The sequence below is a fragment of the Colias croceus genome, chromosome 4 (genome assembly GCF_905220415.1).
Source record: "Colias croceus chromosome 4, ilColCroc2.1".
In the NCBI taxonomy this organism is placed as follows: Eukaryota; Metazoa; Arthropoda; class Insecta; order Lepidoptera; family Pieridae; genus Colias; species Colias croceus.
This window is the reverse complement of record NC_059540.1, coordinates 5,639,749-5,664,409: the sequence shown is the minus strand read 5'-3', so window position 1 is coordinate 5,664,409 and position 24,661 is coordinate 5,639,749. Positions and strand designations below refer to the sequence as shown.

Genomic DNA, 24,661 nt, shown 5'->3' with positions numbered 1-24,661 from the left:
ACGTTGTTTGTCCCCGTTTAGTATAGAACTTTGCTACTGTATTTTATTGGACTGTTTTCTGTTTTGTCTGTTTTCCGATATCCACATACGTGTATCTACGAATATTTTGAGTTTAAAATGAAGTTTGTTTGTATTGCTTAGAAGACCTAAAGCCCTTTCACTTCCTTCAGTTCAATATGGGATACAGTTTAATCGAAGCTCATCGAATGCAATTGTATATTGTTAAAATCAGGGCCTCCTGCTGTGCATTCGTGAGCTTGCTGACAGATCAGGTACCTACGTAACCTTTGAAAATAAACGAACATCAATAAAATATGTTGCTTGTGGAATAGGAACATTTATTGTTGTAGCATCACAACCAGGGCCTTCTTTGTGAATAGATTATTGTATGGTGATTTTTTAAACGCTATCTTAACTAGGTAATAATGAATGATAAAGATAAGTTAGTGCCACTAGTAATTATTGGAGTAATTTTTAACAGTTTAATCAGGTAATGTAAAATAATTTGAAAGCTCTAAATTTCAAGTTATTACGTTTTTCATTGGGAATAACATATAGCCATTAAATTAGGTATTCAATAAAAATGAACATAATATAGTAGATATACTTTTGAAATCAATTCCAATTAATAAAATATTTAAACTATGGTCTACCTAATAAAGTGGAAATCACACTCTTCAATATCACCTATTTTAGCCAATTAACAAAATATCACCTTAATTAAAACGCAAATGAAATCCACAAAGCAAGGTAGGAACGGGGTTATTAAAATTTCATAATTTAAAAAAGAGCAAAAATTAACTGTTTGTTGAAAAATGCAAACGTGCAATTTACATAAATTCTCTGAATTGAACGGCACCTCGAAAATCCGCAGGAAAGCTCCACTTTTAACTCTTTACTGGAGAGGTTTATTTACTTAAGCCTGAAAAAGAACTTATTTGAAAACGTGCCTACTAAAAGGAATATAAGATTATACGGAATACGTTATACGATGTGTTTATGTTGCCTTAAAATTGCACCATGTCTTTTCTTTTACGAAAGTAGATAATGGTCTTTGATATTGTCTAATGTGTATGTACTTTATGGATTTTTAAGGATGATGCATTTGAGAAAGTCTGTTTCTGAATTTTATGTGAATATGAACCTACTGGCAATATGCAAATATTATTCATTGCCAGAATTGCACAGAAATTGGTTATGTTTCGTACGTTGGTTTCATATATCGTCTTTACACGTTTCAGATGATTAAATGTATACTTTTAAAACTTAATAATGTTAATGCATAAGATAATTTATGTGCATTACAACCTACGTAAATTGTAAGTCTACTTTCTTAATATATCTTAAAATGGTATGGAATCCATTTATTACAGAATCTGGCGAGAAAATGAATCAAACCGGTATTTTTACCTATATCTGTTTACTCGTTCACACTTTATAAGATGTGAGATATGAGGTTCCTATTGTACTGTGACAAGTTTCTATTTTTTACATGTTTCGTATATTTAAAATTATTATGCTAAACCATCAATATTTTCTTGAATTCGAAAATAAATTAATACATCATTACCTACTTTGAAATTTTATGAAAATAATTTATAGGTGGCTGTAAACCTAACTACAGTCACGGTAAACTACATCACAAAGAAAATTCTAATAAATTAGGTAGGTACAATACTTATAATATTATCTAGTATAAGAATGAGATTAAATTTACTGCGCAATAAAGCGAAATTCTTCCAAGAAGTTTCCGTACAAACTTCATAAAGTACAGCTCGGAGTTCTTTGCATACATTTCCGATCACGAAAGATTTTCAATAAGTAACTCTTTGAACGGGACTGCACTTCTAGTCGAGCAGTAATTTGATTAAGCCGAGTGCATTAGTGATGTCGACGTAAACGGAACTACGCTTTTCTCTCCCAGATATATTCCTGAGAACTCGTTTATTTCGACGACTGGAAACTAGCGTCCGTTGTTTGAGAAGTGTTTGAATCGTATTCTAATTGGAGCGTTTCTGAGAATTTTCAGTGTTAGACGATGAGTTTTTAACGAGAAAATGTTGACAATTTTTCAAACGTGTTTTAAATTTTTAGTGCAATATTTTTAAGTTGATAAATGTGGTGATTTTAAAAAATGATTGTGAAAATTGACTCTTAAAAAGGTAGTTAAATATAATTTTATTCTCTCGTAAAATGGTGTAGAATGTTAACGTAATAGGTACGGTACCTACGTCGATAATTATTGTAAAACCACATCCATTATCTATGATTCTGTACTCCACAGGGTACGCTGAGAGTTGTCGACGCCGGCCTCTGGACCAATTAATAGCATTTACGTTTTGAAAGTCACTATTTAGTAGGTACCCAAATTGTGTACGATAAATTTGCGGTTTAGGCAAACAATTATTTATACCAATTGTACTTAACTGCTAGTTACGAATGAATTGTGAGTTGGCATGTAATGTTTGTATACAATTTATGATGTTAGATTACTTTGTAATTATCGAAATAGCGGAAGAACAATTGGAAATAATCATTCCAAAAGTTCAGGTTAAAATCAAAATTCGTGAAAGCTTTTTCCGGGAACTTTAATTGACAAAATATACCTACAAGCTACAGGCAAAATGTCTTGTCACTCGTATTCTATATTGGGGCATGGCGCTGATGTATTTCTACATCTGTTGCCCTGATCGATTTTACATTAGAGGAGGTTTAAGTTTAGCGCTATGTGGTTATGCAATATGCAATATCGAAGGATTCATATATAGGCTTTTTATATTCATCGCTATTGAAATGCTAACGTAATATAGGGTTGGTTTTATTCGATAATACTGTCTCCTTTAGACTTTGAGAGGACAAATTTAATGTATATACTCGTCTCAGCAAAACGTTCTGAAGATGATTTATAATCTGTACCAAAACAACTAAATGTAATTGGCGTTTTCACACAGGCATCGGGATGGGAGCTCATTTTGCTACAAAGTCGTTTGAAAATGGTAATGATAGGGTAGTGATAGGTGGATTAAACGTGCATGATAGCTCCAGTGGATGGTATGGCGTGTGAACTCGCAAACGTTAGATGCGGCCCTTATTTGCATAACCGGACGTGTCACGAATAAAATGGAAATCACCTAACAGCGAGAGGAACGACGCTTAACTGTGATGCTCTCAATATTGCCTGCATTAGCCAAGTTCGCTATTAACGCGTATTCGCTTTGAATGTACAGGGCTTATTAGCTTTCAGTACTCAGTACTGACATTTGGCTATGAAAGGTATTGTGTGCATACGAGTGCTGCCATGTTATCATGTTCTAATACTAAATTATAAGCTTACATAAACAGCAGGGTGAGGCCAGAAATATAGAGTGATTTAATATATTATGTTTGTTTTTTAATATCTCTAAGGTAATTATTTAATTTAGGATTTATATTTTCCGATTTAATTCCGTGAATACCTGTAAGTATATTAAATAAGATAGGTAGGTATTTGTAATTTAATGAAAAGAGCGAAACAATTTTTTACAAAATAATTAAAACGCATTAAATTATGAACATGATAGATGGGAATAACTTACATACGCAAAATGATAACATCATTCCAATTAATTAATTAACATTTATGATAAACGAGCCGCTCGGGCACACTCGGGGGCGGTTTGCTCTTAAAATATGAAACTTTGCGACATCTTTACCAACCCCCGAATCCAAGTTATGAATTATGGATACTTTTAACTTTTTCTACGGTCATTGAATTTAAAGTAAATTACTCTATGTCAAAATGCTTTTAGGTTTGGTAAATAGCCATTTACTACAATGTTTTTCCATGATAAATAAATCGATTTAATGTGCAGGGCAAAATAGTTATTTTAAAAACGAAATTCGACCCCAGTGTCGACTTGAAGTCAATATCACGGGTGATTTGCACAATCTTGCTTTATTACCCAAGCCTAGCCCAGTGCCAGCAAAAGCTGAAACAAATTACAATAAAGTAAAGTGTAAATGGAATTTTCTACCGTACCAATGTGCTTTGCTCTCTTGAGACCTTTGACTCTAATAATTTTCCAGTCCGTAGTTCTTCGGATTATCTTTGGTATCTTTAGAAAAGTTTAAATTATCCCTTCCGTCTTAATTCTGGATATTTTTTCTATGCATAGTTTTATACTTTGTATTAACTTTAAGTATTATTTCGACAATTATATAAATATAGTATAAAAAGTACCATGTGAAAATATAACAAAAAGTAGATACATACATTTTACAATACGTTTCTTGTTACAATGTTTTTCACGTTTCAATATTCATTTCCAGTCAATGTATGCAATGTTTCTCATCTAGAGTCATTAAAACAACCCTGCAGTATGCCAAAGTAAGCCTTACAAATCCTTATCCCGCGACCCAACAAATAAGGGATATGAAAACAAAGATCAAGGGGTGCCACAGTTGTATTTGCATTTAGATGGCGCGACAAGTTATTATAGAGACGTAAAAGAAACGTGAAAAAGCGCCAGTTATATTTTTCTAATTATAAACAAACCATTTTCCAGACGTTCCCACTTAATGAGGCTTTCGTCTGACTCATTTCCATAAAACCGAATTTTAAAAATGTACACAACCGAGCCTTTTGTTCACAACGAGTGATAAAAACTTTCCCAACAGTTCAAACATGAGTTGCAGTGCGTCACATGAACAGGTGTACAGTAAATCTTTGTCGTCAAACAACAGATAAAGAGCACCGTTACACGACTTGGACCTAAGGGCCTAGGTGTGAAAAGTCGATGCATGTGTGTGCCAAGTTGGAGCTAAGACGGATTAATATGCAGACGTGTGAACAAGACTGCTTTGTAAAGAGGGTGATCTGTCTAGGAAACTGATGGGCCGATTAGTTAGTTACGGCGTTGCGTAATCGTTCGTGAAAAGGCTTCCATTTGTAATTGACCCTAATCTACTTAGCTTGGAATGGATCGGACAAACTATCAGGGATCAGGCGATATTTTCTATGCATACATAGATTCTCTGTTCTTCCGAGTGTCCTTAATTATTCAGGATATTTATCTCCAGTCTTGACCTCATAAATAAAACATTTCATATAGCATTAGTACTTAATCACGTATTTATGTAAATAATATGATAATGATTTTATCTTAAGAACTTTACAGTGTGTTTGACACATTTTATAATCTCATGCAATCGATAGTTTAATGATAGCTGTAACTGTAATGTCTGGTTTTACCACTTCTTGATATGTTCTGTTTAGTTTATCTCTATGTTAAAATTATAATTAATAGTGTATAAATGTTTGCGTCAGAAAATTTTTCCTGAATTTTTTTTTTTATATGTAAGTACAATGAATTTAGGATACCTTTTGGAAAACAAATCATTGAACATTAGAATATGTCTATAATCTTGCATTACAATTCAAACATTGATTTGAAATTATATTAAAAAGCAGTTTAGTGCAAATAGAAACTACGAGAAATGTAAAAGATAAAGCAAATTCATAGTGGTGCTCTTGAACTATTCTCAAGAGGTTCATGTGCTGAGTGGAGACATTTTCGAGATGTCTTCAGTCTTCACCTAAATAATGCTGCAGGGAGCATACAGAAATCTTAGACTTGAAAACTTAATCGCACATTTTCAAAATCTTAATTTCTATGATAATGTAGAATAGATTATTAATATAGAATAGATTTAACTTAGAACTTAAGAAGTAAATGAATATAAATATTTAAAATAAATCAAAGTATCTACTTAATTATTTTTAACAATTGTTCGTGAAAAGGCTTCAATTTGTAATTGACCTAAAATATTTGATGAGTGATTCTTTGTTGCTAAACGACAAATAAGTTTTCTTGGTTGATATTGCTCGATAAGAGAAAAAAAAATAGCAGTATATTACGCGCTTTAATTCATCATAGTACGCGTTTGTTACGCGATAATTGTTTAAAACAAAAAAGCTCTTGTGTTTATGTAGAACGTTTGCTTTATCGAATAACTTTGTAAATATTATCGCATGACTCAGAAAATGCACGGTTCCAAGAAATTTATCTCAAACATACAACCGATTCAATATAAGCACATGACTTTTCACCTGTTTCTTTCTCTTACAGTATGTGTAACAGTGACAGCGATTGTTTGAGATCGATTCTTACAGCGTTGACCGTAATCGTAAGTTATTCGGCCAATCCCTGAGTACATAAAAATCCTTTATGCTGTAACCAGTAATAAATATCGTTCATAAACAGGTTTACGAAATCGTAAACGATGCACAAATGGTTTTGTTCTTTGAGCACTCTTTCAAATACATATAGATAACATAAAAGGATCAAAGATTTACAAATAGCTCAGGTGGAAGTTTTTTCGTGCAGTGTTTAAAATTGATTGCTTTATTGTTAAATATAAGTATTATTTAATTATTTTAATACTTAAATTGTACCATAAATGACTTAGATAAACTAAACATAAAAAACTGTATGTTGCTCTCAGATCAGTTACAAAAAATTACTGTTTTCAGGAGCCTGTTACGCACAAAAAAGAAAATATTATCGTGGTTCAGATTTATTCTCCCATAAATGATTTAAAAGACAAATTACGTTTCAGTATCTCCTGTAAATGTGACAATACGGCAGAAGGTATTTAATTGAATGTGGTACTATAAATATGCTAATGTTGGCTTTCGTTATTCAAATTGAAAGAAACGGAGCAATTTATTTAGTGGCCACCCCGCCATGCACGAAGGGTGAACCATAATTTTTTATGCGCCGTTCTGTTACCTCGATTTTCTTCGGTTTATTGTTATTTTATACAAATTTTGAAAACCTCCATCGGTTTATGTTTAAAGAATATTGTTACAGCTACATTCCGGGGTAAAAGATGAGATAATAACAAAACGATTAGCCTCAAGCTATAACATTTCATTACGAATCCTGAAATTATAATTTGAATAACATTTCGAAATATTATTTATTTGTTGAAATATATCAGTAGGTATTTTACAAAGAAACATTCAAATTGTACCTACATTAGACCGTTAACGATTAAATGAAAATGCGTAGTTTTCAAGTGTGATCATTCTAATGGTAGCTGAATTATTATGAATAAGAATTACATTTATTATATGAAAAGCCGTGTTGTGTTAAAAGTGTTTAAAATAACATTTATTTGATAATGAGAGATAGTCGTAGTATCTAAGCAAACAAAAAAGCTCTTAAAATGAAGACGTCAAAATGAACACAGAAAATATTTATAACAAATATCTAGGTATTTTCTGAAAAACAATTTCAAATTACAAGAACCGCAGATTTTTATTACGACAAAGTATTCGCACTTCGTTAAATTCCCGGTTCGCAGTTTTAATTGCTTTTACTGTTGTCGTAAAAAGAGAACATTCGGGAAGGCTTTAGTTTTTCCGATCGATTGGAGCGTAGAGGGTGATAGGCGTTAGGGTGAGGCACAAAGCATGATCGTTATAGTACAGATAATATATCTAATACTATAGGTAGTATATTATTATTAGTCTGTGCTATAGGTAACAGCTCCAGCCTAATCCAAGATAAAGCAGGCGTGACCGCTATGCGTCTTTATTAGGCTGACCTTTGAAGGCCACTGAGACATTCTCCTTCAGTTTTAGGTTTTTCATGTATAAAAAAGTCGAACTTTATAACTTGCCAGACAACGTTTACAACTTAAGTTTTGCTATCGATATTCTGCAAATTGTGGAAAAATTAATGTCTATTAGTAGTTTCAGACTGGAAGATTTTATCATAATTGATCTAATACAAATAAATAAAAGACGTGTGGCACTCAAGGACTGCCGCGGTAAAGCTATTGCATGCTATGCCTTCAAGCCACACCTCCGCCCGTCGGAGTGGGAAGCGTGAGGTTTTTTCGTTACGGAATTTCTCGATTCGGTCCCCGCGCTCAAGGCCCGCGATAGAAGCTATGCAATAGCTTAAAAACAAAAAATCCTATTCAGTTAAATATTTTTCAATAGCCTGATCCAATTTTGTTTTAATCAACTCGACTTTCGAGGGTTCTCAAATTAAAATAACAATAGCGGGACGGAGTTTAGTGTTATTTATTATAACAAGAATTGTTTTACCACTTATATCATACATTGTCATAAGAAAATTATATTTACAAAGGAATTTAAAAATATGAGCATTAATACACAAATTAAAATAGTCATCACTACAGAGTATAAAACAAAGTCGCTTTCTCTGTCCCTATGTCCCTTTGTACGCGTACGTAACGTACTTTGTTGTATGTATCTTTAAAACTACGTACCTAACGGATTTTGATGCGGTTTTTTTTAATAGATAGAGTGATTCAAGAGGAAGGTTTTAGTATATAATTTATTAGGTTTTAGACAAAGCGGGCGAAGCCGCGGGTGGTAAGTTAGTATAGTATATAGCTTTTAAAGATTGTTAATTAACGTTAAAGCTGTACAGCGACGGAAGATTCCATTAACGTACAAATATTAGCTCATTTATTACGGCTTCGTATTATGATGACAGTATGACCTCATCTATTTCAGAAATTAGCTGTCAGTACATCTGCCTCATTTATTATTTGTCTGTACATTATGTGCCCTGAATGTTTGAATATGAAACCGAATTATATCTATAGAATCATTGGTAAAAAATCATATAAAACTCTATTATACTACATTAATACATTTATAATATTATTAATTAAAATTATTATCTTTTTTTTACTAGACTGGTTCCTCAAAATTAATGAAGCTGTCAGTACATCTGCCTCATTTATTATTTGTCTGTAGGTACATTATGTGCCCTGAATGTTTGAATATGAAACCGAATTATATCTATAGAATCATTGGTACTAAAATCATATAAAACTCTATTATACTACATAATACATTTATAATATTATTAATTAAAATCTTAGATTACAAAATAAAAGACAGATGGAGCGTTGCCGAACTAAACCGAATAATTTATCGTCATTTTCAATAAAGCTATGTGTGCTGTCATTTCGCCGCTGCACTGTACGTACACGGTGCTTCTGTGTGCGTGTAATGTTGCCAGATATTGAAAAATTTCCCAAATTTTTCCCCGACTACGGAAAAAAGAGGGTTATGTTTTTCGAGTTTATGTATGTATGTATAATATTTCTTTGACACGCCCTGCAGTATAAACCGTTGGACCGATTTTGAGTTGTGAGGTTTCATTGCAATGATCTGAATTATTAAGTTAGTGGCGGTAGTGACATAGGCTATATACATAAATGAGAAGTCAAGTTTTAATTTTTATTTAAATTCTTTTATTACATAAAGTACCTGCCTACTAAAGTTATATATGGACAAAATAATTGTATTCAATTTTTTATTAAATAAATTACATAAAAAAAGTTTCAATATTAACTATAATAATTATATTATTTTTTATTTTTCATAATATATGAATACGAATAGCGGTAGTTTTTAGTCGAGAATACGGGACATTTTATTTTCATCATATCCATCATGGAGTTCACATAAATTAAATCGCTAGCGAAAACGACTCTGACGTTTTTAAGCTTTATAAAAGTAACAAAATAATGTATTATGCTTATTAAAATAATCTAATAATTATCATGAACCTTTAGTGCACTATACAAATAATCACATTCACGATAGAAAAATCCAACAGCATTACCCTGAAGATCTTTTAACCATTTTACCGTTTTACCAATAAAAATGGCAAATTCATTTTCAAAATACTGGCAACATACGTTGAAGTTTTGTATTCCTTCATATCTGTAAAATTATTATTCGTATTAAAGAAATAAATCAGCCAAATAATCTACAGAAAACCTGTGAAACGATGTTTTATCTTTTTTTTTTGTTTTCGGGAACAAATTTTTCAGCCTTTTATTATCACAAGACGGCATTTTTTTACTAAAATTGCAAACCCTTTTTGACGTATTGCATGACACTATATGCGCTATAGCACTGGTGCAGCGACGTATTTGTTTTTGATTTCGTATTTTCTTTGACAGGGGCGACGAGCGGTTGTCATGCTCCATCTGTACTTTATTTTGTAATCTAAGATTAAAATTATTATCTTTTTTTTTACTAGACTGGTTCCTCAAAATTAATTTGTCATTGCGTCATCGATGATTAAAAAAATGCCAATTCCATTTTCAAATTTACGCGCCATGACGTGCTAGAACATACAACACAATAACAGACGGAAAATTAGAACACGTACTGATATCGTAGGGAAATATTTCTCAAAATGCAATAAAGAGTACCTATCATATCTTAGCGGGATTGAAAGCCGGGTATTCTTTGTTCTAAGCGCGTCACGTGCTAAAGCTTTTTATTATACGTGCTCTATCCTTGCGACGGTGAGAGCTCTACGGCGCGTGTTCTGAAGAGTCATTCCGTTGCAAATGAAGCCCTCCCGTGCTCAAGGAAACCACTATTATCATATAACATTGTTTTAATAAGTGTTTGAAGTTGGAATTACTTTTATTGCTACTTTAGAAGACGAATGGCGATTCTTTGTGAACATGAGTTAATAAGTGAGTTGATAAGTTGTGACTTTAATTTTTTTAAAGTTTCATATAAAATAATAAAATATGGAACGTTAATATATTCGTGTGCCTGTGTTAAGGTAAATAAGTGCAGTTTTCACGTTTGATTGAATTGTTAGCAAACTTAATTACATACTATAATCAGAGTAAAGTTGTGTATAAAATTCGTTGAACATAACTAAGTATTTACTTTCAGGTTTAATTAACAATTTATATGGAATCATGCAATTTTCACCTATGAATGTAATCCTGTAAATCATTATGCATACAAATGCACAAGTGGAGTTATAACTGCGTTAAAAACAACCGACTTCAAACTTGCACGTTTGCAACATTTACAAATACAGATAAAAATGCTCATAAAATAAAAAACTACTGGGCCTTTCCGAATAAAATTTTTATGGGACCAATTCGACACCATCCCGCTTCGAATAAAAAAAGAATCACGTAAATCGGTTCAGAAATCTCGGAGTAATCGGTGTACATACATAAAAAAAAACATACCGGCCGAATTGATAACCTCCTCCTTTTTTTGAAGTCGGTTAAAAATGAACTTAATGAAGAGCGTAGAGGCACGTTCCAATTGGAGAATGTGACACAAATCCCCGCAATCAGTGAGACGGCTGACGATGCGACGCCTGACGATGCATTTGTCAAAGAAATTGTATTCAATTATTCATTCAATTCAGACCCGCTTTTAATATTAATGAGCCTTTAATTATTGCAGAATGCTAATCATAAATTTACATTAACGTTCGCTAAATGTTATTATTTAGGGCTAGTATAAATTAATACTAAACATTCATAATTCATTATATTGTTATTTCTTGTACTAGTTTGCAACAGCCTTCATAATTAAAAAAAAACTAATAATACATTCAATTGTTTGTAAACACTGAGGCACAAAATATCTCACTGCATTATACGATTGCAGTTGGAAGCTCGCCAACATTTAAAGCGTTCTTTTATCTCTTGTCAACCAAAAAAATAAAAGTGTGCATTTACGTATGTCACGGTATTTACTAGTGATGACAATGTTATTTTATTGTTGTATTCATTTACAATGTTTGTTCACAGGTTCTGTGGTAGCTGTAGAAGTCCACTTCGAGAATAAAGACAGTGGATTTTTTCTAAAACACACGGCGAGATGGAATGGAGCTGGACCTCCACCGGAGCCGATGGGTACCGCTCTACCTGGTGCCCTTCTTTCTCTCGACCGTTTCACGGTTCTGCAAGGTTCAGCTCCGGCGTCAGTTAGAGCGACTTACGGGCCTTTTTCAACAAAGCAGACAGTGCCGGCTCGATATGCCGTACCTGATCCGTTAGAACCACCTCGAAGGAACGCAACATTACTTGAGCTACAAGACGCGACTGCTCACAGGCTCGACGTATCCGCCCACCTTGTATTCAGAGAATTACCACGCGATGCTCCTGTCCTGCGGGTTTTGTTCCACACTGGTGGCGAAGGAGGTGCGCGTAGAGCTGCCTCACGACTACGCAGAGTGTGTATAACTCTACATGCAAGCTTAGGATCAAAAGTATTAACCGCAACATGTGGCCCAGAAGGAGAAGAAGGTGCATGTCTTGCAGAATTGACTGTGCCTGCGGCTTGGTGGCCCGCTGACGGCAAGGGGAAAAGGCCTCCACGAGCGCTTAAATTAGCTTATAGTGCAGCAGAAGCTAATAGCGGTGAAACTGGAGAAGGAGTTTGTGGAAAAGTGTCAGTTCAACCCGCTTGGCCCTTGGGAACTGTGACGCTGGCCGGCGCACGTGCTGGGTACAGAGAGGCTCGGGCAGGCGACACAGCACTCCTTTTGCCACGCGCACCGTTATATCCTCATTTTCGTTTGCACATTCCTTTTGTGGTGCGCCGAGATGCGAGTCATTCGATCGGACATGTAGTAATCAGGTTAGTATTGTTCTAAATACCAATATTTTAAATATCTAATTAATTACAGTTAAAGTGTTAACTTACTAGCTTACTGTTAATCAATTGTTAATAACACATGAATAATAATTATAACATTTATTGAATTAATTTTTATAATCGATATGATTCATATTTAATAAATTTACTTTCAAATTTGAATTAGTATCAAATAAGACACGAGACGAAAATATTTCCATATCCTTGTTTACTTACTTCAAGTAAAATCAATACCAATCAGCGCTACCGAGTTATAACGGCGCGGTCGTATATAGGTCTACCAGAATCTGATGGCATATTTATATTTAAGAAATATAAGATTTTCATGTGGCAACTTATTTGACAACTATCAAAATGATTGTCAAATTATTTGTCTTTTTTGCAGTTGATGAATAATTTTTAGGATTTTGCCTAAAAATTCTTCGAAAATGTCGAAAAAGCCGCTGCGATCACAAGCAAGAGGTGTTGTTTATAATGTGTATAGAAAAACATTCGATGAAGAAGGGTCAAACACATCACAATTTTCAATTTTGAAGATTTTATTGGTAAATTGGACTTACCCGTTTTGATACTTTAAATTAAAAAAGATTATAATATTTAGGTAACTATAATATTGTTTGTTGATTAGAATATAATTTTATGAAAACTTATTAAAGGAGTTTCCAATACGGCTATTCGTCAAATCCAAGCTGTCCAAGTCAATTTTATAATGTGTGTATAAGTTAATACTTATGAAAATAAACATAGTTTTATTTTATTTTTATTTTATTTTATAAAAAATTATAAGCAGTTATGATCTACATTAACATTATATCGATATTTTCACATGGCATACTGGTAATGAATATACAAATATAGGTATGTGTAAATAATAATATGTATTACCTGTATAAAAGTAATATGTATAATTGTATACTATACATGTAAGTATGTACCTTTAAAATATTAAGTGGATATCTCATTATTAAGTACAGTATTGTCCACTTATGTAATGTGACTATTGATATTGAGGACAAAATAAAAAATAAGCAGTATCAAGATCGTTCAGTCCATTTTCCCCAGGGTTGCACACTCAAAATTTTGATTTCCCTAATTGCCATCAGAGAGAGCTCTTAAGTCCTGACATTGACGTGCAAATTGCTGTCACCATAAAACCTCTTTGAGTTGACATCAACTACGGCCCACGCACTCTGTAAAATAACTACATATAGAAGAGGTAACTTATTATGTTGGTACACAAATACCTAAGTGGGTAACTATTTGTAAAGTTACATATTATATGAATCTGTAAGGAATAGTTAATAGCTTTCTATATTATTTTTTTAACTATACCTAGGTAATTTTGTAACAGCTTCCTAATATCGCTCTTGATATTTGTAATTTTAGCTTACATGTCTTCATTGAGATTGAAAAATTAACAACTAGGTTTATTGCTTGAGCCTGAGCCAGAACAACTCGATATTAGAACTACGTTAATGAAGAGCTTTTAAGCAGTGCTTGACTTTTCGTTCAAAATCAGGTCAACGCGACATTTAAAATTCTCGATATTTTTGTCACGTTAATATAAAAAAGTGAAAGTTTTTTTTCTATTATAAAGAAAAACATTGTAGAACAATTATTCAAATATCTGCAAACCAGGTAATTGGAAAAAGTCTTTCATCAAAGGCGAAAAGCAAAAAATAAAGGTTGCAAGGATGAACATCGCAATTTAAATAATTAACTATTCAATCTAGCTTTGTTTAATGAATTACAATTTCAGATTTTTTCCTTCCCGATCGTTCGACCCGATTCGAACATTTTGTTGACTTTACGAGCTGACTTTTACTTGCTATCTTATAGTAAATTTGCAAGTCACTAATTGAATAAATTCCTTCCTTTGTTTATCTTTAATCATAAAGAACGTGACTTAGAACAGTAATGGTGTTCGGATTTGCGAGAGAAATTATAGTAAAGCTAGGATACACCTACCTACATTGTTTACACAAATCATTCCTTTGTAAATATGTTAAAAGATATAATTGTTATTTGTTCGCGCTGATTGAGTTTATTTGATTGCCTATGGAATAGAAACAAATATGTACAACAATGAAATGCCTAAAAAAAATTCACTGAATTTAAACAAAGCGAGAACGCCGAACGCTGTTATTGTTTCTCAAAATATATTGAGGATTAAAAAGCATTTCCACTGTTTTAATGGAAAGTAAAATTGAAAAAAATAAACGATTGTTTTGGCAGGATGAAAGTGAAATCTGGTTTGAGGTTGGTAAGTGTGACAGCGTCGAACTCTCACTGGGCGGTGACCGCGGAGGTGAAGCCTAGGAGCGCTACTGTGACTGCCACCCGACTTGAGCAACCACTTCGAGACGATAGTGGGTTAGAACTGTAAGTTTTTCTTTAATAAGCACAAGAAAATAAGACTTTAAATGTTTTTCAACATTGACTGTAACTTTTTCACAATATGTTAATAAAAATACCGATTTTTGAATGAGTTAATATAAATAAATAAAATTTCCTGTATTAATTTGAAACCTTATATAATAACATTATAATGATCAAAAACCTAAAAAAGCGAGCAATGTTTTGAGTTTTTTGCAATTTTGATTTTGATTTTGCAATTTTTTGAGCTTTTGAAGAATGAATGATCATTGCTAGAAAAGTGACTCAGTTAATGTTAACAGTTGAAATAAATTCGTATGGGTTGAAATAGTTTCGTATTTTCATATAATTTTATATAAAAGTAATCAGTCGAACACGAAGTTTGGTATTTTTAGCTCTACACAAGAATACACATTTTTGTCAAAACGAAACATTTGAATGATAGGTATTCAATGCGAATGGTGCTACTTCGATATAAAAATGAATTTGAAAAATATTGTAGGTAAATGTAATAGTATCTAGCAGATACAATTTCATAAAGTAAACGAAACGCATTCCAATTGAAGAAAAGCAATTTGAGAATATAAGTTTTATCTTCATAAAGTTTAAATAAAGTACAAAGTTAGGCAGATCTCGGTAAATTTCCCCGAGGATACATTAAAGAGAAAACCTTTTGTTGACTTGATAGTAAAATTAAAATGCGGCTTCTAATAATAGGTACGTTATTTTAGACAGCCTATCTTGTTTGTTATTTTAACGAACCGCTCATTTTTTTTTCAGTGTATATCTAATGTATAAATTGCATTATAATTTTTTTATTAACTTTAAAAAATATTATCAGAGATCTTTGAAAATAAATGTCTCTAAACCTAGATGTTGTTTTGAAACAGTCATTGTTTAAACATTCGTTTAAATACATTGTTAATTTTTCACTAGTTTAACATTTGCAATGAACACGTCGTTCTTGGCAGGGTTTATTGGCACAGTGCCTATTTAAAATGGAGTTTAACGTTTTGCATATACAATTAAAACAAACTAAATGTTAAGTTAAAAGTAAGAAAAGTCACTGTTTACAATGATAAATCTAATTATTTATGTACCCGTGCAAAAATATCTTTAGATACATATTATATTAGTGGATGGCTTAGTATAAATTGCACTTAAAACGATTATGAGATAAATTGCTATAGTTATAGATATGTCAATCTAACTCTATCCCAGATATCATCTAACAGAAAGACGTTACCTTGACATTCATAATCCTAAATCAAAATTGCATATCTAAAACAACAAATTAGTTCCACAATCCTTTCAAATATTGAATAGCTACTAATTCCATACAGGGACGAAGAAGACACTAGTGGTGCGGGTGGTCCAGGATGGGAAGAAGTTCTAACATGGTTAGTGGAAGTCGGAGCTGAAGGAGAAGGTGACGCTGAGGGTTCAGAGGGAGAATCAGGTCGTGGTACAGCTCGTATCAGCTGGTCAGCAAGAGTATCGTCTACACCCAGTGGTACTTCCACTACCGAAGAGACTCCTCATGAACATCGAGTGAATACTCGACTGGATATTGAAAAGGATGATATACAAGCTGTATTGCCGATTTCTAAGGTATGTATTTTTAGTACATGTCATTTACGGTTAAAAAATTATTCTTGTTATTTATAAAGATTGTGATGAGTATTGTAAAGTAGACTTTAAGCTTCGAATAAGATTTAAACGTATAATAGTATTATTATTAATAGTACTAATAATTAGTGAAAACAGAACCTATTGTGTTTTTAATAAGTGGATAACTTAATTTTGAGTACATGATAATACATCTTTGCATAGTTATTGAAATCATTATTACCACAGAGTACATTATTATGATTATTACAAAATACCATAGTTCGTTACTCTTGATTAAACTCGTTAAACGGTTATAAAGTTTCCAATGAGCTACGATAATGTTTAAGCTGATTATCATGCTATTATTATTCACTTAATTTTACGACTACCTCGATCGAGTCTGCCGCACGAAATTCACAATTTATTAAGACACCGATAGTAAAGATAAATTAAGTAGTTTCATCCTCAATAATTAATGGATCAGGGGAGCGAAGAGCACTTTTTAAGGTATTAACGCAATAACGATATCTTTATTGACTCTCAAAGGTTCTTAGATTGACCGAGGATTACTAACTAATTGGGTTGTAATGGTATCGTATTGAGAGATAATATAATACTTAAACACTCACCTTGGCTTTTTAGTATTATTACTGTTACACGATAAGATCACTATCGAGTATTAACCTAGATTGCTAAAATTAAATCAATAAGTATCAAATGAAACAAGTCAAGTACGTACCGTATTATTTTATGTACCTATTACCTATCCGCCTAGATGGTTTTAAATTACAAACCTCAACACATTGATATTTTATGAATGTAGACCCTGTGGTAGAACTAAACGAAACTATTTTTAGACAACAAACATATAATGTGTTGACATAAATAATTGTTTAGTTTATAAAAAAAAATAGTATAATTTAAACCTTTAAGTACCAGGTGTAACGTTTAACAGGTATAATATGTTAAAAAACAAAACCACAACGCTATTACCGTACGATCCATTTCCTTATAATTAAATTTACCCGCTTAGTGGACACAGACTATAAAATGAAGCTATTATAATAATCTTCTTGTGTGGCTCGTAAATTGAAAACACTTCTATCGGTGAAATATTTCTCTAAAGTTATTAGCATCAGTTATTAAGTTTCCCTTCGGGCAATCAGCGGCCATGCGGTTTCATTGATGGACAAAACTCATTTCGTGATGGAATATACCTAGATAATTAAAACAGTCGTAGCCGATACAAATGAATCGACAATTGAACTAACTGTAAGTGCGTGCTCTCAATTAGTATGATATCATTTTATTGCCGCAACATATATAGAAGTTATTGTGAGCCGTTATCTTTCAAATTAATTAGGATACATAAATGCCGACACTTAAATGTGGTGTATATTATTGTGGTGACAATTATTTTCTGTTATATTATGTTCTTTGCTTCACTTTACTCGTGTACATTATGTTATATTGCTAAGTAGAAATTTAAAAATACAAAATCTCCGAAGATCAACGTTGAAATGAATTTATTTCCCTAGCTTTAAGCATTTTACATTTTGTATCCAAAATCAAACTTAGACGTAGACTTCACAAAAAACTTGATATGTAACTACATATTTAAACTACCTACATATTTAATAATATAATCGATACTACTCAAATTCTGTAATATATATTTTATACTAAGAATATTACGCTTTTCAACATAAAAAATTGGACTGTTAGACTTTATTGAAAATATTTAAATTAATATTTTTTTACCACAGTAAAAATCTCAGCGATCATCAGCATAAAATCCCGCCTAATTCTAATAAGTCTTATCCTGCCCCGGGATCTAAATTCTAATTTTTTGCCATTCTTTAAAATTTCTCATTTATAAAGAAAAATTGACTGCAGCAAAGCTAAAATTTTAATTTCTTTGTATTTGTTTAGAACTGGGAGGTGTTAAACACAGCAGTGCTCACGGGTCGCCAAGTTTCGCAAGCGATGAAGGTGCTGATAGTGTCGCAAGCGGGGCAGGTCGCTGACGTCACGCTCCAGAGCTCTTGCCACTCGGAGGACGAGAGCGTCCTCAAAGTGAGTAACACAATAATTAATAGTGGCCGTAATGGGTGCGCACTTCAATAGATTGGAGGCCAATTCGATCGAAGGGTCGCTCTATTTGCTGGTACTCTTATGACCACATCTTACACGTACTTGTGTCAAGGTGCTAAGTGATTAATGTTACACATTATCGACCTAAAGGAGTCCATCATCCAGTAAAAATATTAAGATCCTCTTAGGTCATTAAAATGCTGATCAGTACTTCTCCGCACAGAAAAATGTATACAGACGAAAAATTAAGTGTTCCTGACTTGTTAAGTGCTCTCAATAAATTTTCCTCGAGAAGTCAAATGTTAAGGGACATTTTCGAGGCCTCGTAAAGTACGGAAGGTTAATTGCCTTTCTGAAAAGAAAAATCTATTCACAAAATTCATCCCATAAGGGTCATTAACGCCCTAGAGTACGTACTTGTACCAATACCCATTCTTCTCTTAAATAGGTGTCGTCATCGTGCAGTTCCGTCTATGTGGATGGGTCAGAAATTCGAGGATCTTCAAACGCTTCAGTGATTGTGAAGTATGGAACATATACCGGTCTAGCAAGATTCACTGTTTGGATGCCGGAATACCCGCTTGAAATCGACGTGGATGATAATAGACTATCACAAATTAAAGGTAAAGCCACGTTCTATTTAACTTACAAAACGATACACGTAGTATTAAAAATAACAATTGCTCGTTAACAAAACCAAATGTTTTTCTGAACATTTCTGTTGCGTTCCATTTATTATTCGGCCGATGGGAGCCGTTTCGTGTTTCATGTAAGGAAACAATGTTAAAATCGTCATAGTTTTTTTTTCATACGCGAATGTACAACCTACATTCCATCTGCATATTGACCTAGATGGGGCATTGTTTTCTTCCCAGGTTGGAAAGTTTTAGATGAAACGAACGCTAAAGACAGATTAAAAAGGTCTCTTTCGTCGAGAGGGTGGGGTGCAACCAGACCCGATGGCCCTAATACCTTGACGGATCAGCGCTCTTGCCGGCTCAGATACCAACAAAGCAACGTCGAGGTTAGTACTAAATAACGCTAAAATACAAAAGACAATTTTAATTTTTAATAGGCCTCAATATTAAGTCCATGACGTAAGTAGCGTACGAATCAGGTCAAATCAAAACAATAAAAACTTTACTTGACCTAGCCTTGTGTCGATAAAACTCAGCAGTTCTCACTGAAATGTATCGTCATTTCGTATAAAAGTTTCTATTTATAGAATCTTTAGATATAGACAAATTGGAAACTGAATGGCGTTCAATGTCGGTTAAACAGAAATTTTATACATACTTAATAAATATTCAAGTAATTACTACGTAATGAATTTAAACTAAATACTTAGCTTTAGATATTTTTCGCTTAAATTGTAGCAGAGCTTAATAGCTTCAAGAAATCGATTAATACGATACTGGTGCAATAAATCATCTGTGTACTTCAGTATTTTATTTACGACGATAAATTATTGGTAATCTGTGTCAACACATTTTGCATCCTGGAAGTTAGCCAATTTATGCTTTAGACAAAATAAGTCGAACATGGCCATCCACCTAAATTCCTATATTTATAGAAAATAGAATAACGGATCTTTGAAGTGACTATATGAATTTGGCACTCTATCAAACGGGTCCTGTTTTTAGGGATATCTTTTTTGCTTGCATTTTTATTCGATAGAATTGGTTATATCGAAGAGTAACCGGAAGATTATTTTAGATTGATATCGTTGTTTTCTTCTTTCTTACCTACTATATTATTATTAAATGCTATACATATCATGATATAAGTTCACTTTGGATATTAGGTGGATGCTTGTTAGGTACTCGAACACGCAAAAACTATTGAACAAATTTTGATGATATTTGGAGTGTTTATGTATCAGCTTTTGACGACTTACGCTTCGAGTTATATTTTATTAGTCCGGAATGAAGTCGAATACCTTATAAACATACCTACCAGAATACAAAAGATAAAGAATTATTAGCATTCGCCCGAGAATTTGTCTGCGATACCTTGTTGGTATACTTATATTAGGAAAATGTATAAAAAATTAAACAGTACGTTATAATAATAACATGTTCATTCATATGCAGTACCCAAAAAAATGTATATCCACAGGTTTACGCGCGTTTCCTAGCCAAGGACCACGACTCAGGTCGTGTCTCCTACTTCGTGTCCCGTCGCACGTGGCTCAAAGTGACGGAACTAGTGTTGTCACTGATGCGTGTGTCGGACCCGCGTATAGCGTCACTACGGAACCGCGTGCTACAGGGACGCAGTACTGGACGCACTGAGGTGCAAGTGCTGTCGCCGATAACTGGTAATTATATGTGTTTTTTTATTTATTTTAATTCAGATTATACATCCACATTTGGTTACAAAAGTCATTATATAAGCATTAAGCAGATATAATTATTGTTCTCACTCATTCCAGTCCATTTCTTTCCCGTCGTCAATTCTTTCCTTTTTTTAACCCCTTAAAAGTTGGCATTTGCACTAGGTACCCGCAAATGTTTATGGGCGGGCTTGCTCTATATTAAAAAAATTGATAGTCACCTCAATTTTTATTTATTATTCTGTGTTCTCATAAAAATTGTACAACACACGTAATTGTGTACATATTTTTGTCGCGTGTTCAATCGTTATTGACTAGACAGAAAATACGAAAGAAGTATTGAGTTTGCAAAGTAAATTCAATTAATCAATTATTGCTTTCGTTCCTTAATTTAAATTCATTTCGCAGACTCATAAAATATATTATGAGAGAATATGTCTGTCTGGCTTCTTAATTTTCTTTATTTTATTTTCTACTACTATTAACACGGCGTTATTGTATGCAACATAATGTTTTCTGTGAAAAATCAACTGTGTAACTGAAACGAGTCCGTGTAAAAACAAAATGCGTATTAAATTGCGTAACTCGAGTCTAAGTGTTCGTATTACGACTGCTCATAATTACCACAATTATGGCTAAGAAATGCTTAACCTGGAATTCTGAGCTTTTGTACGGTGTACTGTTTCTATTGATTCTAGAAGGGAAATAATAATATGAATGTTGCAAACAAGTCTTTTAATCAAGCCTCGTTTTAGCCTATAATTACCTCCTACTTGTGTCCGAAAACGCCTACCTACTAAATTTACTCTACTAAATTGATTTATTTTAAACATTTTCAAGTATCCTTGAACAAGTTTGAAATTAAGGTTTACTGGACAACAATTATAAAATACCATTTGATCAATAAAGGCTCTATAATATGATATTTTTGAAAAAAAGTGTCTACGTTTGGTTGTCAATAAAATGCTTGGAATTAAAAAGACATAAAAAAATCTTTATTACAGGCCGTGTAATTGGTCTCCGCGAGGTCCGTGTGGTCAACGACAAGGTGTCGATTACCCGACTCCTAGTGCGAGTGATATCTGGTTTACAACTGAACATTTCTCCAGACACGGCCATTGAAAACGGATACGTGTCCGAAACTACTGTTACGAGACGATTGACAGCCCAATACCAGGTGAGATGGGGCTTCCGAAGCTTTAGTGTGATTTATTAGGGCAGGAAATTGATTTATCGGAACGCAGACGTGAAGGTAGAATCAAATTGTTCGATGAATTTTCGTTTCATAGGATGAAGTAGATTTGAAAAATTGATTAATATGCTCTCCTAAAATAGCTATACGCAATTCACATACCATTTTCAGTTTTAAGACGACATAAAAAATGCTGACGTTGATTTATTTATGCCAAATTATACTTTTTTTAAAATAGCATTTTGTTCTTTTACTATTCTAATTCTGTATCTCCTTCTCAATCAATAATAATTATTATTTTTTCTTATTTATTACAGGAAGGGCTTCTAGACATAGACATAGAGTTTTCCGACGGAACTCACACAGCACTGCGCGATGTGGCCACGTCAGACTATCACTTGTTAGTGGAAAGCTTGGATATTGAAGTTGTGGCCTTTGCGCCCATGTTGGCTTCTGTACATCCTAGAGTTATTGCTGTCGGTGAAGGTATGATATCATTTTTTTGAAAGGTATGATTGAACCTTGATATCTTCAGTTAATATAAGCAGTAAAAGTAAACTTATTCTTCATATGAATAATAATGAGAAATAGGAATTTTTCTTTTAGCAGTATAAGGGTTTTACCACTTTCTGAAAATGACCTTGATATACTTTTTGACACTAGTAAACGTGAGCTTCGTATATTATTTGATACTTAAATAAGCTAAGCAGAATATCCAAGGGTAACCATGATGTCTTGCAGCAGAATTATTTCCAGTTTGAGAAAGAGATGGCGCTAGCCGACCTATATAGATAGCGCTCCTATTTTTCCAAACTGGAAATATGCTTTAAAGACATCTAGATACGACCTCCAGCTGTGAAACCAGGAACAAGACTAAATTAAATTTTATTTTCCACAGGTAGCGGCGAACTACTACGCGTAACCCTGCTAACACCCGATCAGTGTCGTTCCGGTCCGATCCGGCGAGTATCTCTCCCCGGGAAAGGCGACACCAAGACTCCAGCGAACATTAAGAACATTCCCGGGGCTCTAGCCACAGCTGCTGCTAGTGTTGATGTCGACTTCAGTGGAACTGATGCTCCACAGAGACCAGATACACCACAAAATGATGATATCATGGCTAGGGGTGGGATCAGAACTGGAATGAACGACCTGACTGATCTGCTTAAAGGTGAATTGTAGATATGTACGGGTTGAATTAGTAGATATTGAGTTGATTGTTGATAGTTCTGTTGAGTAGTTATTTTTTTGGTGTGTCAAATTAAGTCGTAAAGTAGCATAGTCGTATTTAAAAAATATTTTATGTTATCTTATAAATCAATTTTCTTTTGTTTTTTGAGATATTGAAGTAATAATATTGATATAATATAATTAAAACCTAATAACTCATTGTAATTAAGGTAATATACAATCTTAGTTATCCAAATTACTGTACCAAGTAGAATTATTACTAAAAAAACCCTCTAATAAAACCAATACTAAACTACCATTTGTGTTTGTAGATATTTCACGTATTAAAGATGAAAACAACCACAATCCCACAGTGCAAGCGCAGCAATACGGATCCATTCACCGACCGAACGCCGCTCACCATCCGAGGCATATTGCGCAGAAAAATGAGTCGCAAGTACAAATCGGTTGGTATTACATATAAATATATATAATGTATATTACATAAAAATAGGGAGGACGAAAATTTTTTTTATCTAGAGAAAAAAAATAGTAGGTATTATAAAAATATTACTGAACTCAAATTTAACTCATAATTTTGTCGTTACAGGAATGACTATCTTACTGGGAGCATTTTGTTTCGCGATTATGGTAAATATTATTAAGTTCACTATTCATTCTATTTTCGTTAGACCATCTTTTTTTTCTTATTCATATTTTTTTTCTTTTTTTATAGGTATTTGTAGTGTCATGTGTTGTATATGCATACAAATTGAAAAGAGTGAACAGTCCAGGAGGTGGTGGATGTAGAAACAGTCCCGGAGCTACTGAAAGTGGACGCTTACAAGTTACCAATTTGGTTGGCACTACCCTTGGGTTAGCTAAAGAGAAGCCTTCAAGGGAGTCTACTACTAATGCTCATGATTGGGTGTGGCTTGGTAAGATTACATGAAATTTAATGATAAATGAACAACATGATATAATATCGATCACAAATAACAATCTAACTAGATACAATTAATAATAAAAGTTTTCAGTTTTCAATAAATTATCTGTTAAGACATATAACTAATTTTTATTAAATTGTTCATTTACAGGAAGGGCAACAATCGAAAAGAACGGCAACCGCCACCCAACAAACAGAAACTCGATGCAACCGATGCAATGCGACAAGGGGAACAACAACCAAGAGATGCGCATAACGTCCAACCCTTTGAACTACAACTACGTCGACCCAGACGATGCTATCCGAGACAATGGAAACGTTATGGTCACCAGCTTTGATAACCCCAACTCCATAGAACTACCATCACAGAACGAGAAACGTGACAGGATCATAGATTCGACGACATATTGCAAGAAACCCTCGAGACACGCGCGGACAAACTCCGGAGACGGTCATTGGCAGTAAGATTAT

General features: G+C 33.3%; 1 protein-coding gene across 2 annotated transcripts in view; it reads left to right on the top strand.

Moving 5' to 3' along the window:
- Nucleotides 1-24,661, top strand: part of LOC123690883 (transmembrane protein 132E) — a 60,378-nt gene that overhangs the window by 34,030 nt on the left and 1,687 nt on the right. Inside the window, exons 1-15 of one of the 2 annotated variants that reach the window (XM_045635000.1) lie at nt 10,489-10,527; nt 11,617-12,448; nt 14,702-14,848; nt 16,186-16,453; nt 18,386-18,529; nt 18,996-19,170; nt 19,423-19,571; nt 20,666-20,867; nt 21,887-22,059; nt 22,392-22,560; nt 22,973-23,245; nt 23,577-23,711; nt 23,855-23,895; nt 23,981-24,182; nt 24,342-24,651. In XM_045635000.1, the coding sequence (XP_045490956.1) occupies nt 10,497-10,527; nt 11,617-12,448; nt 14,702-14,848; nt 16,186-16,453; nt 18,386-18,529; nt 18,996-19,170; nt 19,423-19,571; nt 20,666-20,867; nt 21,887-22,059; nt 22,392-22,560; nt 22,973-23,245; nt 23,577-23,711; nt 23,855-23,895; nt 23,981-24,182; nt 24,342-24,651 (3,251 nt within the window). In that variant the 5' untranslated portion in view covers nt 10,489-10,496. Of the gene's footprint in view, nt 1-10,488; nt 10,528-11,616; nt 12,449-14,701; nt 14,849-16,185; nt 16,454-18,385; nt 18,530-18,995; nt 19,171-19,422; nt 19,572-20,665; nt 20,868-21,886; nt 22,060-22,391; nt 22,561-22,972; nt 23,246-23,576; nt 23,712-23,854; nt 23,896-23,980; nt 24,183-24,341; nt 24,652-24,661 lie in introns of those variants that run through there. The other variant, XM_045634999.1, reaches the window with a different exon arrangement.